Below are 18560 nucleotides of genomic sequence, written 5' to 3'. Positions count from 1 at the left end.
TCTTCTGGTCATAACCTCCCACACCCAAAGGGTGGTTTGTTTTACAATTGATGTCACCAACCTTTGAAGTATCATCTTTTAGTCTGTAATATATAGCTACGTGTATATCTCGACTATATGCATCAGTTAACTCGGAAAATAACATGTTATTTTTAGAAGCATTGTTCAACCGTTGATTGCTTCCGGTATTGAGTGTGTGAAAAACAATTCTATTTAATTATACTGCAAACTGTATTATTCATCGACTTCAGAGTGTTTTCCTTCCAGTAATAGAACTTTGACCCTAGTCTATTGAAATCAAATGGCAGCAGATGTGTGACCCGATGTATTAAAAGCGTTTCCATAGGCGTAAATGCTTGCGTTTAAATGTGACTTCAGATTCACAGATTTTATTTGTCACACAAGCTGCAGCCACACAACAACAAAGACGACGACGAAGACAGCGACGACGACGACGATGATGATGAAAGATGAAGCGGTTTATTTATATGGGCATAATCACTCTCACGAAGGAGAAGAAGACATGGACACAATATACAGGTCGAAAGAAAAACAAACATCTAGACAAACTTAAAGACACAAAGAGGAAGCAGGAAGCAAAGAGTAAGGTTGGAGAGTTTAATAAATATGCAGAAAAAGACGAGAGGCAGACTAGTCAATTGACTATTATAACAACTTTTGACAACTAGGTTGATGAGTGTAACAAGGGATTCTCATGCAACAGATGTGTTTTTAGTGCACATATAAAGAATTTGATAGAAGGTAGATGTCACATATTAGGAGACAAAATTCCACTATTTTGCAGCACAGTAACTAAAACTCTGGGAACCATATGTGGTTGTTCTGGTGACAGGGATAGTAAGCATGTATAATCACCAGACGAAGAGCCGAGTAGTCTAGCTAGGATGTAGGGGAAGAGAAATTTAGAAAAAATAGTCTAGGCAGGAGCCTTCAAACAAAAACTAAAACACAGCACAGACAGTTTGCTCTGAATGCGAAAACGGATGGATTGTCAGTGTGGACAACGAAGTGAAAAGAGTAACATGGCTTCGTTTCTGTACTTTCTTGAGTTTATGAAGAAGGTATGCGGGGCAACCGGCAAGGAAGGAGTTACAAGAGTAAAAATACACAGTATTGTTTTGAAATATTTAAATCCTAGATATTTATGTAAAGTGAAGATGAAATGTACGGGGCATGGTGCTGTCTAGAAACGGATTCTTTCACCTGAGCTCTACGGTACTGAAGCTACATTTTGTATTTTTTTTAAAGCTGTTGTCCTCCAACAATGAACATTTTGGAAAAGTTGCTTATACTTTCTATTAGGGAAACCGATTTCGTATGACTTGTGATAATTTAATGATATCTGCCATGTCTGAAGTTATAGATGTGTGCGTGTGTGTGCATTTTCATTTGTACTATATGTGCAAGCTTATTTGTGTGTGTGCATATATATATCTATCGGTTCATATGCGTATTTGTTTTTTGAATGTATTTGTTTTAAAGCAGTGGAAGACACGTAACTACTTGCAATAGCTATAAATGAATGCTAATCGAATGTAATCATTATTAATAAAAAAGTGAAAAAGTAGACTTCTCGATATATTTTCTACAAGTGTCCGTTCGTTTTCTGGCATCTACGAAGATGATGCAAGTCTCCAGCTAGACAGTCGCCAGAAAAAAGAGGAAGGAGCATAAGAAAGTTCTGAGATCACTTCCTCAGGGAAACGCCTTGATGAAGCCCAGCACAGGCCACAACTGGCCAGACTTCCTCCTTTCTTCCTGAAGACAGTCGCATGCGGATGCTAAGATTAAAATGTCGGTTAAGAGTCAAGTCTATTAGGAACTATTCCTCCTTGTGTGAGCAAATGCAGTCACTTCTTATATCCTCACAAACCTTAACAATCTGTTAAGGTGAGGTGTTTAATTTTTTAACTTCGGTGATGTGCTTATACACCTGAGGTCGGCGTCTAGCTGTACTACATGTTAACCATGTTCAACAATAATACTATTCTTTGCGAATATATCGATAAAAAAGGAAAAGATGATAGAATTGTATGTTCCACCCTGGTTTAACATTCTAGAACAGAAGAAAGAATCTGTAACACCACAACCTACCTGCTGGGACCAGACTATATTCAGTCCTGTAGCGGGGTAGCCACCCCTAACACCGTCCCCAAGTAGTGGATAGGAGAATGGCCTCCAGATATGGAGGTTAGATGCGAAGTAACCGTGGTTCTGCCTGGAAGAATACGCAGTCCTACACCAACTGACAGGGGTGGTTCAGGTGGCACTACTACCTCACGGTAAGAAATACTCCATGTGTCCACTGACAATGTCTAGGTCCACCAGGCGATAAAGAGGAGCGTGATCAACTTTGGCCTTCGGAACCCTTGCAAAACAATCCCCTTTTGCTCACAGTCCTGTCTGTCCTACAAACTGTCAACGATAGCTGGCTACCTAAGCTGACAGCAGCACTAAACGAAATATCTGTTTTCTTAAAACGGTTCTGCAGTGGATACTCTCACACAGTAGTATGGAAGCCTTATTTAATGGTGTTGTGGAATGAGCAGGCTGACAGAATGGCGAAATTAGGAGCCGAAGCCAGGCAGAATGAAAACAATGTCAGCCTAGCAGAGATGAAGGGGGGGGGGGAATTGGTGAGGCTAATATTACGGCAAGCAGCCAAAGCCAGGCAGAAATGAAGCCAACAATTGTGACAGGCGCAGCTAGCAGAGATGAAGACCATCATCAACACTTTGTGCAGACTGTTAATTCTCGAGAACTAGGATCCAAGTGTGACACAACAAAAAAAAACAAAAGAGGCGAACGAGTACAACCTACCCAATCTACTCTGACTTTTTCACGAAAGCCATTATACATACTCTATAAAGCCTTTGACACTTTGCTAGTCAGAAGTTCCCACAACTTATTCCATGCAATAGAATAAAATGCTTCTCAAATACACAAATAATCCATAAAGCTTTTCATGATACAGTAGTTATATTTTTACTCATAGCTGAGAGAGTATATGTGATTTATTGTACTTTAGATTCTTAAAAGTAACCTTTACATTCTATAAAACCGGATTATCTTTACAAACGGACTGAAACTTAAAGAGAGGGAGAGAGTGCCAACACAGAAACGAAATGAAATTTTCTGTATATCGGCACAACATGTCCTAAGATAACTTAAGAATTACTAGCGTCAAGTATATAGACATATACATGTCGTTATGCACGTACTGAGTATGGTTATTTTAGATGAGGAATAGTACATACTATAATATTGCTATATAAGGAAGTTATAAGGATTGCTCACAAGGATATCCCTTGTCCGATCAGTTTATGCTGAGTGCATTAGTCCTTTGCAATGAGAGTGCCAAAAATTGATTGTCATGGCAACCATGACCCGTTCAATGTATCTTAACAATACTGACACAAGTTAGAAGGGGCTTTTTACTCTATGACAGTCTCACACATCGGAGAACAATGGTTGAGCACCAATTTTCACTACAAAACATGTTTCCTGATGTCGAAGAGAATGGCTTGGTGGACCTCACTCCATCCTAACACTAACCTCTTCCCACGCTCGCTGGGCGGCCCTGGCAACTGGGAAGTACGCGCAACACTAACGGGAACGTTGTTAGTCATTCGCTGTCGGTTAGAGGGTGCTCACTGTAAGCTGTAAGCTTCTGACAGAGATACAGTATACATCAACCGAGCAATTGTACTAATGAAGCTAAGGCTAATGTCAAAGTCAGTTGGCAGTATATGTGCAGACCTGCCAAAGCATCTCTTCCCATATTATTCGTAGTCGACTTTGAAAATGTTGCCATCATTGCATAATTTTTGCGGTCCGGTACAACAGTGATAACATCATAACAAGTCGCACCCTCAGCCTTCCAAGTCTGCGCAACCCCTTCTCACACATGGTGGAAAATAGAAGGAAGAAGTCTACTACTTCATAGACCAGCCTAATGACATAATTTCGTAATCCGAAACTAGTGAGCAGTTACAAAACACTGATAACCCTTCACAATGTTAGTAGAATGATTTTATCGTGCATTGTGTGGATACGAGGAAGATCATTGTGTGATATGAATTAATGGATTAGAGTGAGACAACAGAGTTAACCAAACTAACCAAAGTTAGAAAAATCTGACAAAGGGCGTTGTCTGCAGAAGATGTTGATAACTGGGAAGGTTTAATAAGGGCATGCAGACTACAAGTTAACAGCTCATAAATTAAAACGAGGAAATAGCGGGCATAAGGAGGAAGCTCAACACCACTTGAAATATGTATTGAAAACCCTTCAAACTACCATATGGAAGAGGAATTAATTCCAGTATCTGATGAATAGAGCCCAATCCTCACAATGTTTGATCACAGATCATCCTTTTAAAGCCTGCGATCTACAGAACAGCTCGGAAGCGCCATGACTCTTCTTTCCTGTCTGTCTTTCAAAATCCCATCTCATATTATTATCATTATTTATCTATTTCGTCAGCATCTCTCTCTCTCTCTCTCTCTCTCTCTCTCTCACACACACACACATATTTTCTTCTGATATGTTCAGATAGTTTAGGTTTGTTTTGCTGCTGCAGGAAATAAACTTTGTCATACATCTTCACGAAATTTCAGTCAGTAATTCAGTCGCCAAAGTAGTATTTCCCGAAACTACTTTCTACGGTGATAATATCAGATTTTGTAAGAGGATGTCGTAAGTTATTGCCTCAAAATAACGACAGAATGCATTTATATATTTAGTAGATCAGGAGGATAAGAAGGCGGACTTAGAGGGGAAAAAAGTGAGCGGAGAGTGAGTGAAAGAGAGTAGAGAGACTGAAAGACTGAGGTGTAGATGATCTACAGGTAGAAGCGAGTGATAGCTGAATAGTCAGAGTTCACATTCAGTCTTTGGAAGCAAAAACATTAATGAAGACAAAGACATTTGACGTTGAGTTGATCGAGGTTATGATTCAGTGACACATGGAACTCTACAGACCTGGTAGTACACACTCCAGAAACCATCTCCTTGGTGGCCAAAAGGTATTCTACAAATGCACTTCACAGGTAGCATTTGCAACGCACGTTCTTGCGTTGGACATGCATGGCTCAGAGTCTGAAGCAACATATTTAGGAAGAAGGATGTTAAGCTAACATATCATCGTTACGAAAAATGTAGTAATACATCATCTTTCTTTCCAAACATAACCCCTGCCTCTGCTGCAGTTGTCGAGCACTGTGTCCATCACTTAGCCGTTTCGTGCATCTAAAACGTAAAGTCATTTAGTGAAACAAGTGCAAAATATGTCATATTTAAGTCACGAAAAAATATATATGCCTAGTTTCTGTAAAATGTTCTACAAATTATTTCAATCGAAACTGAGAACCAGGTTTCTGGTGGTGGGGATATTGATAATCATCGACTTCTTATAACTTCTCACCTCTCGACGTGGTGAGCGCCAATGCTTTCAGGAGACACACTTGAGGTCAGAAGAAGCATGTGACTCAAGCTGGCGACTTTTCTCCCGCAGTCTAGTGGTGAATGTCATCACAGACTTAATGCCATTTGAAAGAAAGGGACAGGAAGATAGCTCTCTTACCTGCATGTAGCTTCAGCTCTAGTGGGAATGTGAAGTACAAGGGTAATCAGAAGACACACAAAAGGATGTCTAAGTGGACCCCTTGACTCGTATTCTTGTTCAGGCTTTCGAGTGCATATTGTAGTCAGTCCATTCTTCCTGGCTTTGAATTGCTGAGGTTTGTTAACCTGAGAGATTCATCGATAGATTGCTGGTAATAAATCCATTAATGACATTCTATGCCACATAGAAAATGACAACAAAACCAAAGAAATCAACTTTACACACCAACTGCTGTCTTGCACCAGACAAAAAACAAGGCCATGCCTTCACGAGGTTAGACATGTTCAGTCTTTGTTTACTTCAGCAGGCAAGATGTTAACTACGATCGACCTGCTGTTACGCAAAAACTTTAGAAAATCGGCAAACTTAAGAAATATTTCTTGCACCGAAATATATCCACAATCATCCTCTTCTGGATTTCCAAGCGTCTATTACCATAAAAAAAAATGTGAAAAACGTTTTTTCCGTAACACTAGGGTCCGATGGCACGGTAGTTAGCGCTTGTCACCAATAGTGTGGGGATTGGCTGTCCTGTGATTCAGATCTCGTCTCGGATATGTTGTTATTTTTCTGCATGTGGCATCTGTTTACATAGTTGGCTCACACATCAATTTCCACCTATACTCCTCAACATCGTCCATAACTCAGGCACATAGCGGAATGAACAAAGTAGCAATATTGCCGCTGCTTTAGTTAGTGTTATCTCACTTCACCTATCCAACTTTCTGGAGGGATGTTTGCGTCGGTGCTGTAGGACAGTGAGGTAAGCGGCACACATAGTTTCAACTCTGATAATTTACATCTTGGCTATAGTATTGTGAAGTCTTGTCATTTGTTCTTATTTCCATAAAAAGTTTATTTATGGAGAATATTTACTATACTTCAAAGCTACACACTTCCTCGAGAGCCCCGTTCCCTCATTTTCAGCTGGATCGAAACTTAATCTCAAACTTTCCTGTGCTGGATGGCTCTGTCGGCTTCTTCATCACAGCCTCTCACCTGGTAATTTAGCAGGTAGCAATGCACAAGAGGCACATAATAATGCTACAGATTCACTTAAAATAACTTACTGTATGAGGGACTAAGGTGCAATTTAAAAGGAAGAAAAACTTTGTGCTCTAACCAATTTTATACTTAAATAAAATAATATATACTATTTCTTTGTGAAAACATTGAACTAGTTATTTTATAGTACATCTATACTTCAGGCAGTAAGGCAAAATGTTATGAAGTATGTTTGACTCATTGACTTCAACAGCATTATGTCCTCAAATATACTCAAGATTCCAAGTCTGAATTGATTTTGTATCCATTTTATACTGACTAACATCTAAATTTCCATTTAGTTGACAATGCATGTAGCACAATTTTAAAAGTAAAAGTACCATTTTGTGCTTTCAGTGTTTATAAAGCAGTAGGTGTTAGTATGCAAACGCACACACATTCATTTTCAGCCCTAGACAGACATGGTCTACTCAGGCTTCTTAGTCAATGAAATATAAAGTTTGAAACACCAAAATTCTTTTTCCTCACAGCAAGTTATTTCATCTCTGCACCCACAGGTCAAGCAAATTAATCTTCATTCTTTAGCTATCTTCTGCTTAATTCATCCACCTACAGTTAAAGGCTGTTTTGGTATTGAGGGTAAAACAAAAAGGCATCATAAATAGAAATTCCCCATTTCTAGACCTCAAACATACCTAGCATAACCAAAGTATGGATGCCAATGATTAGTTAACGGAAATTGCTGCATTTGTAAATCCTTTAGCTCACCATTTATCCACACAATATCACTCATAAAAATGGATTACTAACACACACATACAAAAAGTACCATCTGAGTATTTTAGAATAATTATTTCAATATACAAAATCTGTATTCAAAACTTCTTTAATGCCAGAAAAGTGACTGTAAAGGGTCTGCCAAATTTGATATTAATTCCATAAACAGAAGAATATACATATTTCTCATCAACGTTACACTAATCTTTCAGACAAAGCAATCTTTCAATGCTGTCAAAATTGAAGATGACAGACAGGATATTAAACATTAAACATCACACTAAGTGGAGGAGATTTTGATTGATCAAGCCAGGTTTACATATCCTGACAAGCATTTAAAAATGTTATGGAATAGCTATTTTAGGAGCATTTCAAAGAAACTAGCATTTTAAATAAGTATACAGAGATGTAGATTAGTGAAGTCCCTCATCTGTTGGTACAAAGTACACAATTGATCCTTAGCCTTTACTGCTACAGAAGCCTGTAAAAGTGGGCAACTGGTTCTCTGTCTTTTACTGCTACAGAAGTCTGGAAAAATCTGTATGTTCATCAAACAGTCATCGTGGAAAAGGGTTTGTTCTGTTTTTCCTCATTACAAACTCTATTTTTCTTTGCATTTCTGAGTTGTAAATTCTTCTGCAGCGCTCGTAGCTGACACGTCGACGCTGCTGGCAAGGTTTTTCATACCGTTCTTTTCTTTTCACATCTGTGAAAAAATTTTCACTTCGAAGGATCCTGCAAAAAAAAAACAAAAAACACAGCAGCTATATAATGACATCAAACAAAAACTGATGTAACACTCAAAACTCTAGTAAATAAAAAGTTTAAAAGAATAAGGAATATTTTAAATTTTGATAAACCTCTTATTATCTATATTCATGTATATAGCTCTTCAAGAAGAACGGCTAGTGACTCTTATCATTTGATAAATGGTACTCTGTTACACTGGTTTTAAATAGTAATGTTTTCATGGTCTTTAGATCTTGATCTACATCATGATTTTCTACATCGTTGGGACTAGCTGAATAGACACTAGTAGTAACAAGAACAAGTTTGTTTGCAGCCGACTTGATGAAGATAAAGCTTCATTAAAAGTTGTAATCACTGTACTATCAACTTTTTCAAAACTCTTAGACTTTAAGGACGTGTGCCAAAAAATTTACAATCAGTTGAAATCTTTAGTTATCTTTTGACAAGCATGAAATATATCAAAATTAGAACAGTATTTAGGAATAATACCTAACAATTTTTATTGAAAACGAGTATCAGTCGTTTCCCGTTAACATCGCATGGCAGTATAAATATGAGAATGTACAGATTGACACGCTTGAGACTGGGAGAGTAAAAAAAAATAAATAAAATAATATGTAGATAGTTTAATTTCATGCATTTGAAGTAAATGGTACATTTTTACTTAAAACTTGCCTGTCGAGAACTCTGTAGGCAGGTTCAATGTCATTGTTGCGTACAAGGACAGTCTTCGCCAAAAACCTTAAATGATTCCGCGACATTTTCAATTGAGTAAAAACCTTAACTTGATTTTTCTAAAAATATTTTTTCCTCCATCCCTTAATATTTTTTTCTGAGGTTTGACTACAAAGGTACATAATTTTGTGAATAAATAAAAATCATAAGAGTAATTTTCAGCAATGTTTTAGTTTTAGTTATTACAATAACATGTTTAGGTTGGTAACATTTTTGTATGTGACGACTTCCGGTTACACTCAAAGCGTGTATAAGCGTGGATTTGGTCAGATTCCTATTTTTCTTTTATTGATACGTCCTTATTAAAGTCCTGCAAGAAAGTTTTGGTTAAAGCGCAACATATGTTTAAGTTTCACAAATTTTAGTAGGTTAGACAAAGATATTTGTTTAGTTGCAGCCCTATGCTCCACTGGGGGTGAAAAGGGATCGTAATAAGAAGAATGTCACTTTTGCTAGTCTGGAAATTCTTTGCTTAGAGATTTCCGACAACATCTATTTAATTTAGAGACAGGACAATTTAGAATGACATAATTTCTTAAGGATGTTATCGAAATCCTTGACATAAATGATCACTTTGGCTAATAACATTGCAGTTATGCAAAATGTTAATACTGTAAACGAAAAAAAAAAAGGAAAATGAGCAATCACCCCAAGGTGTTTTTCATAATCACACGTACACACATGCAGATATCTTGAGACACCCTATGTTTTGCACTTTTTTGGCTTACTTTCAGGTCTGCAAGTAAAAGCTACTGTTTGAACAATAAACAGAAAGAAGATTCACCATGTTTGGAAGTGGGCCAAGACCAGGAGGTGAGAAAAGAAAAGATGCTTGACTGTCAAATAGAACTCTGTTGATACTATATTGTCTAGGGGAAGCGAATAGCCAAGTGTGCATCTGAACTGAGAGGTGTGCTGGTTCGATACCCAAGTAGTACAGCAAACTTAGTTGATTGAGCTGTAGGAACTAGGTACCTGACTCTAAAGAGGGTAGGGGAAGGTAAGGCAGTGAGGGAGAGGAGATAGGCACTGCCCTCTTTTAAAGCTGGCCCGAATAAAGTGAGGTCTCTAACACCTTGCTTCCTTAATGACTTGAACAGGTCTTTACCTTTTACTTTATTGTCCACATAGTCTAGTAGCACCACTGTCTAGTATCTGACCACCATATATTTTTTTTATTAGATCTTATTTACAGTAAACAATAAGCATCATACCATTTCCATAAAAATTATTTTGCATTTATTAAACACTTATTTGTTTGCTAGGAGATGTAAGTAAAAAAAAATCACGATGTGTTTTAATTAAATTTTTATATTTGAGTTCTCAGTTGTATTTGTGATAAGTGGTAATGTTTGCCATAATCTTTGCCTGCTTTCTTTAGATCAGAAAATTTTTAACACAATATTATTTATGATTCCCATTTTTCCAATGCTGCGAACAGTTGAATTAATGTTGAAAGCTATGAAATCTATTTGAGTTAAGTGCATTTGTTTGCCTTAATTGTAGTTTGTGCTTACCCTTTACCTCCAAGAGGCTCTTATGAAAAATGGTGAATCTTTATGCTTTCCCATAAACAGGTAAAGGATAAACTGTATGTAATGTCTAAACTCTTTGTGACTGATTTAGATTTGATTGAGAAGTAGAATTTAAGTATTATTTGATATGGATTTAGGATTCACATTTGGTCAACAACCATCTGGTGGTTTCACTTTTGGTGCTTCGACAACAACTTCTGGTTCCACACTGGGAGGCTCCACATTTGGAACAACAGCAGCAAGCAATGATGCAGCAGCTGGAGGGGCAGCATCACAAACCACCGGAGGTGGCTTTACCTTTGGATCAATAGCCTCCTCGGCTTCTGCACCGGCTGGTGGCTTCTCATTTGGGGGGCAGGCAGCTGGCAACACTGCTCAACCTGCAGCCTCTGGTGGCTTTTCTTTTGGTGCACAGGCAACTGGCAACACTGCTCAACCTGCAGCCTCTGGTGGCTTTTCTTTTGGTGCACAGGCAACTGGCAACACTGCTCAACCTGCAGCCTCTGGTGGCTTTTCTTTTGGTGCACAGGCAACTGGCAACACTGCTCAACCTGCAGCCTCTGGTGGCTTTTCTTTTGGTGCACAGGCAGCTGGCAATGTGGCTCAGCCTGCAGCAACTGGCGGCTTCACCTTTGGTACACAAGCAGCTGGCAATGCAGCTCAGCCTGCAGCAACTGGCGGCTTCACCTTTGGCACACAGACAGCTGGCAATGCAGCTCAGCCTGCAGCAACTGGCGGCTTCACCTTTGGCACACAGACAGCTGGCAATGCGGCTCAGCCTGCCCCAACTGGTGGCTTTTCTGCTGGTGGCTTCCCATTTGTTACAACATCCACTACTACATCAACTACCAGTTCTGGTGCTGCTGCAGGCTCTGGAGGACTTACATTTGGCGCACCATCTTCACAGCCTGCAGCAAACAGCTTTAACTTTGCAAAACCAACCACGCAACCATCTTTCTCTTTTGGTGAGTTTATAACACGAAGGATCAAAATCATAATAATATTACCACTGTACTCTTTTCTGTGACTAATCAATAAACCCCTAACAGTTTTAGCTGTAAGCATGAAACCCACAGTAATTTTAACTGAAGATCTAACAAACCACTTGTAACTTATTTTCATTGAAGGAAAATGCTGGCCTTTTAGTAATTTGGAAGGTTTGAAAAACGGACTTCTTCTAGGTTATGGAAATTTATGTAACTTGTGGCATATTATAGTTTACAAAACCTAGCTAGATGTGCAAAATCATTAGGATCTGCTGTGTTTTTATTAGCAAGTACAGCTGTCCCAACAGCAGCAACAGGAGCATATTCTTTTGGAAGTGGACAGCTGTCTACTGCAACTACAACCACAGCATCTGGATTTTCTCTTACAAAATCTGCAACAGGTAGGCATGTGCATCATATTGGTGCTTTTTCATAATCTTGTCATCCACTTTATCTAGATAAGGTAACAGCTGGCATTAGGATTGTCATAGCTCTTGTCTTGGTGCACATTTGTTTGTAAACTTTCTCTGTTGCGCCATCCTTTGGGCACCTCACCCTTCTGTTTAAATATCAGACAGATGGTTTCTTGTACTTACATCTCAGTCCAATAAAAAAAAAAATAATGCTGTGCTATCATTTAATTTTTGATTCTTTGTTATCAAGTTAGTTTAACATTTGTTACATTGATTTATTCAAACAGCAACTCCAGCTACAACAACATCATCCTTAGCATCACTCTTAGGAGCATCAACAGTCCAGCAGGCAACTCTTGGTAGGTCATAAATGCATGGATCTAGCATTGATATGCAACCTGCCACCATGAAATGAGTTGTAGGTCATGCAGAACAGTTTCATAGTAAAGACCCAGAAAGGTGATTTAGGGTCAACCTTGTGCAGTTTTACTTTCTTTATGCATGAATTTCTTAGTTATTAAACTAACATGAAAATACACTGTTAAAATGAAAGAAGTGATCTTAAAATAAATTTTAATCGAGGTACCCAATGACGATCCAGATTTCTGCTGGAAAACGTTGAAATTCCATTGTTGTTTCAGTACCATTTCTCTGTCAAAACCTCATCGTATTATACCTTGCCAGAGAGTTTGAAATCTGTATTTCTAGTCTCTTTGATGACTGATTCAAATATATACCAATTAGAAGATTTGTCTACAGAGGTTTCCGAGTAAACAAATCTGGTCATTAATCTCTACACTATCTCATTGGAAAATTAGACACTGAACTGTCCTTGATAGCGAAAGGAAAGGCGCTGAGTGATAGGTTGATAAAACTCCTGCTAGGTTTTGTTCACACTTTCAAAATGCTATGTGAAGCAAAAACATAGTAAAGAACTTATGAAAAATGAAGCATTATTAGCTTTACTGAATTCCAATCTATCTAACACTTCTGCATTCCAAAAATTAGATTTCGGAAGATTAATTACAGAGCGTTCTGGGAAAGAGGATAATTTAACGAGTGATGATTTATCATTGTGTGAGGAACAGGCTTCAGAGGATCAGACTGACAGAATCTGATACACTACTTGTTCAGATTCATCTTTTGAGCAGAGAATATATGGAAACTAACATATATAACGGTGTACCAGCTATGCTGCACTGGGAGTCCATTTTCCTTCTCAACATTACCATTTGTGACAGTGCAGTGTATGGATTGTCATTTTCTATTGTACACTCTGCGAGGTTATTGGAAATAGAGACTGCCATAAGACAAGAGCAAAGTCCGGTGTCTAATCAATTTACAGACAAGAACAAGACCACAAACTCTGGTGGGATATGGATTTTGGTGATAGACGTTAGCTGGTACCCAACAAGTGATTGTGGACTGTACATTTGAAGCCTCATTAAAGTAGTTGCTGCAATAGTCCATACTGGCAGTAGAGATTTTGCATTATATGAGACATGATCATACTTTTTGTTACTTTAAATGATGTAGCTGACTGTATTTTATTATCATGCAAGATTTGAACAATTAGAAGTACCCTATGTTAAGGATAAACTTAGTGAAGTTGCTGAAAATCTTTGAACCCGCTTTTCTCAAAATGGCGCCACCATACTTGCACATTTCAAACCTTTATAACTCAATTTTAGAACTAGGAGAACAACTCTGGTATCAAAAGAAAGGTCAAAACTTGTACATTTTAAAAATATGCAATTTGCTTAATCTCAAATTTTTGGCTGATGACTCATTCTGTGGTAGTGGGTCACATATTTCCTTATTAGCTTGTGTGTAAGTGTGAGTTGCAGGTCACATATTTCCTTGTCTCTGTGTGTGTGTGTGAGGAGAGGGAATGAAAGGGGTGTGTGAGAGAGTTTCAAAAAACAACTGAACAGTGCAAGAAAGTGACATTTTGTCACCCACAGAAAGTGATTTCTCAACAGAAATCTTTAAGAGTTCACACTGGGTGCTTTGCTTTAGAAACTAACATAATGGGCTATAACCTTGATGTTGCTTTTTGTTTGTCAGTTGGTGAGTTCCTCTTCTGTCAATCAGGAACATCCACAGCTCAGCCTGGCTCCACAAGTCTCACTGTTGCCACCTCTGCTGCTTCCTCTACCTCCCAGCCATTCAGTTTTGGTCTCCCAACCACAACCACACCTTCAACATCTGCCACCACTAGTGTTTCTTTTGGATCAAGTGGCTTGAAGCTGGGAACAACGGCCACAACGACAACAATTACACCAAGCACTGGATTCTCATTCGGAACATCGCTGGCTACTTCATCAACCCCTGTACTGACTCTTAGGTATGAGCATCAGAAATAAATATAAATATATTTGCACCCCAGAGTCAGAAATAGTGTTTTATTTGTCAGCTATCCTTGGCATCTTTATTGTTTTCTATGCACATTGTTTTCCATGTGTTGCCATACAACAGTAAATCTCAATTGAAGTTAAAGGGCTGCCAAAAGTCAGTTTCTGCCAATAATTACATTGTATTTCAGTGAGAAAGTTTTGTTTTTAATTTCTGAAGCATCTTTGAAATTTAAACACTTCAAATTGAAGTAATCATATCAGTGTAAAATAAAAATATAATAAACTTTGATCACGGAAGGTGCTAAGTGGCTAGCTGTACATAAGAATGAAATTTATGTTGAGAAAAAAACAGTAGCATTCAGTTATTTATGACCTTGAATACTGCAGTTTAATTTTTGAACTGCCAATTTTAGTGAATATGGTTATATGTATTGTAGTGTTCTCTTGTCTTTCTGGGGAGGGAAGAATTAGGTGTTAACTTCTGAACTATGTAACACAAATGGTTTCATTTTATAATATTACTGGCGCGGGGCTTATACGTCAGTAGAAGTGAGGTTTTCCATGAGATTTTTTTTTCTTTTCTATATTGACAGTTTGCATTGTTTGTAAATTACAGCACCTCAACTACTTCAGCAGCTGCAACAGTGTCTGCCACGGAGGTTAAAACTGGTGGACGGCAGATGAACTACAAACAGTTGGAAGAGGAGACCAACAAGTGGATGGCAGAACTGGAAGAGGAAGAGCGCAGTTTTCTGCTTCAAGCTACTCAGGTTAATGCTTGGGATCGTCTGGTTATTGAAAATGGGGATAAGGTAAGTAAAATGATTGGATGTTTTGGTCTTTAGATACAGTATCCACAGATGATTCAAGACCTATTATAATACTAAACGCTACAACTGCAATGATGCAGCAGCTAATGCAAACAGCAGGAGTGCTAGAGGCAGCATGAAGAAAGTTCTTTGTTATGATCTACATGTTGAAACTTACAAACAACTTAATTTACATTTAGTTTTGTTTTTATTTTTCTATTTTATTGAGCAGATATTAGGGCATAACTGTTGCTTGTTTCCTTACATTTTATCTGATGCATATCTTTCAACCAATAAACACATCCCTTAAGATTTAGGGACATTGGTATTATTCTGAGGTAAATGATCATTTTTTTTTGCCTTTTTTTAAACCTTGCATCTTTTGTTATATTTGACTTAAAATAATTTTGCTTGCTGTAACAGCTAATAGACTTGGTGTGTACACATTCCTTCATAATAGTGTGTCTGATGATAAGCAGGCAATGATGGGTTTCTTGCAGATTGTACAATTAAATACAGACCTGGAACGGGTCAAGCTGGAGCAGCAGAAGCTAGAGCATGAGTTGGATTTTGTACAGAGCCAGCAGCGGGAGCTGGGTGATCTTCTGAGTCCAATAGAGTCAGCTCTTGAGGCCATGCCTGCAATTTCATACCAGCAGCATGCAGACTTAGAACGAGAACACACGTAGGTCTTGCTGATTTCTTGTAGAGGTCACATCTTCTCTCTTTTATGTGCAGTTTTGATGTAAAAGAATTTGCCATGCTATTCTCCTCTTTGGCAAGCTACACTAGTTGCCAGTTCAAGCTCATGTTGATTACAAAATCTCCACATTGTGCAACTGTTATTTTTACAGCCTTGCCCCGCATACCTGTCTGAGCTACCAATGCCTGATCACCCAAGTCACTCTCTACAGTTTTCTTGTGCTGACTTACTCTCTGTGCCACTTATAAGATGAGAAAAGTTTAGCAGATGCTTCTTTCCTGGAAATTCTTGGATCCTTTCTCTTTAATTTATATTTGATGCTTATAAGTCTGGCCTTTCAAGAAATCTCTTTCATAATCCAGTGAACCTTTTTATTCTCTCCTGATTTCTTAATCTTCATCCATTCACATTGTTCACGTTTGCCTTGGTATCATCTTTTACTGACCTTAGTGCTAACTTAATGGTTAACTGTGGGTTTCTTTGTGGTCCTTCATGCACAGTGTATTGAGCTTTCCTCCACACATGAAAATTCTTATTATTAAACTAATTATTGTGGTTTGTGACAACAGGTACCAGCTTGCAGAAAGTCTAGATGCTCAGCTCAAACGCATGGGCCAGGATCTGAAAGAGATCATTGACAGAATCAATTCCTCCAATGCTAAACCTGATCCAGATGATCCTGTAAGTCTAGTTATAAAAGTTGATTAGAATGATTGCATGACTGATTGTTAGCTGGTGGTTGGGTAGCTCACAATATTCTAAACCATATATCTGTTTTCAAAGTGACAGAGAAGTTAGACAATTTTTTTCAGTATGGTAGAATGTAGACTAGTACTGTCTGTTAACAGGTGCAGCAGATTACTAAGATCTTAAATGCACACATGGATTCACTGCTGTGGATTGATCGTCAGACTGGTGTGTATTTTTTTATCTTTATACCTTCATATGCAGATGCTGAAAAAGAACTGTCTTTTGCTGTTAATTCTTGATTGTATTGTGTATTAGGCAAAGTTTTTTCCAAAAGATCTTTATATGAGAAAATAAAGTCTAAAAAGCAATGAATGTTTTTGGCTAATACTAATTTATTTTAAGCAAAAAGATCTTTTTTCAAAAAAGAAAGTCATTGTTACTATCAAAGTAAAAGGTCTTCATTTTTATTTAATGCCCATTAAGAAGTGCTTGTTTCTTTTGCCAGCAAATCTTGGTCGACGAGTGGAGGATATGTCTAAAGCAATGGAGAGTGAAAAGAAAGAACAAGAGCGTAATCTCCGATTAGCTTACAGTTGAAAGTAGTATTATAAATTCATGTTGCAGCCAACCTCTAAACAACCAGATGTAGGCTACAGACTTTGTGCTGTTCACTATTCTCTCTACTCATTTGTAATCAGTGGAGTTATTTTGTGAAATCTTGGCATGGATACAGGTTTTTACCTGTTAAGTCGGGTTCTATGCATTCAGAAGACCAGAGTAATAAAGGACCTCTTTATATTAAATAATAAATTACTCATGTCACAATTTTTACTCTGTGCAGTATCACAGTTATTTGTAACATTGTGAGAAAATTTTGCAGGAACAAACACAACATGAAAATAAAGATAATGCTTTTGTTTTATCTTTACACCTGTTGGCAAAAATGCTGATGCCATCCATAATTTTCATCATTTGTCCAGACATCAGTGAATAATGCTTCTAAAAAATGAAAAAAGCCTAAAAGGAAATAAGAATATGGAAAAACAAATAATTATCATGGGCATTCAGCTTTAGTGACCCTTGCTGCCAGAAGTGCTTCTTGGTTATGAGTAGGCACTCTTTAGAACAGTGGTTCTTAACCTTTTTTAAGGTACCAAACCCACAAGCTTCAAATGCACATTCACTGAACCCTTCTTTAGTTTCCTATGCACATTCACCGAACCCTTTTTTAGTGTCATCATGAATTGCGGGTATGTCTTGACCCCTGAGACGACTCACCGAACCCCAAGGATTCGATCGAAACCCAGGTTAAGAACCACTGCTTTAGAACTTTTGTTTTAAAACCCTGCACAAAAATTTAGCTCGGTGACAAATACTTCATGGCTTACATTTGGAATGCATGTCTTCCACAGCAGGTGAAGTAGTTTTTAACTTCTAAGCACTAAGAGAAACCTGCAAGATGTGCATGAATGAGGCACATGGTTACAGGCATGCAAGGAACTGCATTAGTAACTTAGTAGCTTTTTTTGTTTTTGTTTTTGTTTTGTTTTGTTTGTCAAGGGGATGATGGTGGGAATGAGTGGCTAGTGGGAAAACATTTAGCTTGTAAAATATCCTTAATGTAAGTTTGTACTCATCATTGGTGCTTCTACTACTTAGGACATGGAAGGATGGTGACTTTAATGGTGGCAGTTGGTTTCTGCAAGATGTGTTTCTCATGGAGAATCAAATTGGTTTCTTGCAGCATATTTTTCATGCCATCATTTGCCAGTATGAATGTGTCTTGAAATTTGTTTTATTGGAAGAAAGAAGAAGGAATGAAAAGGTTTTCACAATTTTTGTTTTTTTAAAGAGGTGTTATGTGTACATACTTGCAAGGCAATGAAAACCGTGTATGCATTCTTGTAATGGAATGAGAGCCACAGGATAATAAAGTTATCCATACTGTCATGTCTTAAAATAAATATTTTCCAGTTTGTCAGTTCCTGACTTTATGTTTATTTGTTCTTGTTGGAGAGTGTTCAAACGTACATGTTTTTTCACAGGAAACTTAAGGTGCAGTTGAAACTATGCACCCGAGAATCCCCAAGTGTTACAATTCTCACCCACTTTTTATTATTATTTTTTTTTTTCTAGGGGGGGTTACATGGCAC

The 18560-nt window shown here is 37.9% G+C and overlaps 2 protein-coding genes across 2 annotated transcripts; one reads left to right on the top strand and one right to left on the bottom strand.

The window, feature by feature from the left end:
• Nucleotides 1-7502: 7502 nt before the first annotated feature.
• On the bottom strand, nt 7503-9007 carry LOC112558659 (28S ribosomal protein S21, mitochondrial-like). Its single transcript, XM_025229224.1, has 2 exons — nt 8855-9007; nt 7503-8164 (listed from the first exon to the last, which is right to left on the bottom strand). Exons 1-2 carry the CDS (start codon nt 8938-8940, stop codon nt 7987-7989), a joined length of 264 nt encoding a protein of 87 aa, XP_025085009.1. The 5' UTR covers nt 8941-9007; the 3' UTR covers nt 7503-7986.
• Nucleotides 9008-9113: 106 nt separating this feature from the next.
• LOC112558654 (nuclear pore glycoprotein p62-like) lies at nt 9114-18388 on the top strand. The gene is made up of 11 exons (XM_025229220.1): nt 9114-9179; nt 9649-9727; nt 10587-11414; nt 11723-11836; nt 12136-12207; nt 13943-14195; nt 14822-15017; nt 15515-15699; nt 16287-16398; nt 16566-16632; nt 16913-18388. Exons 2-11 carry the CDS (start codon nt 9700-9702, stop codon nt 17002-17004), a joined length of 1947 nt encoding a protein of 648 aa, XP_025085005.1. The 5' UTR covers nt 9114-9179; nt 9649-9699; the 3' UTR covers nt 17005-18388.
• The last annotated feature ends 172 nt before the right edge of the window (nt 18389-18560 follow it).

This window comes from Pomacea canaliculata, linkage group LG3 (assembly GCF_003073045.1).
Source record: "Pomacea canaliculata isolate SZHN2017 linkage group LG3, ASM307304v1, whole genome shotgun sequence".
Taxonomy (NCBI): Eukaryota; Metazoa; Mollusca; class Gastropoda; order Architaenioglossa; family Ampullariidae; genus Pomacea; species Pomacea canaliculata.
The sequence above is the reverse complement of the archived record's forward strand: the minus strand, read 5'-3'. Positions and strand labels throughout refer to the sequence as shown.

Coding starts and splice junctions, on each gene's coding strand:
- LOC112558659 (XM_025229224.1), bottom strand. CDS start 8,940: ATGTCGCGGAATCATTTAAGGTTTTTGGCGAAGACTGTCCTTGTACGC. Junction 8,165..8,854: donor GCCTACAGAGTTCTCGACAG/GCAAGTTTTAAG, acceptor TTTTTTTTGCAG/GATCCTTCGAAGTGAAAATT.
- LOC112558654 (XM_025229220.1), top strand. CDS start 9,700: ATGTTTGGAAGTGGGCCAAGACCAGGAG. Junction 9,728..10,586: donor AAGTGGGCCAAGACCAGGAG/GTGAGAAAAGAA, acceptor ATATGGATTTAG/GATTCACATTTGGTCAACAA. Junction 16,399..16,565: donor AACCTGATCCAGATGATCCT/GTAAGTCTAGTT, acceptor GTCTGTTAACAG/GTGCAGCAGATTACTAAGAT.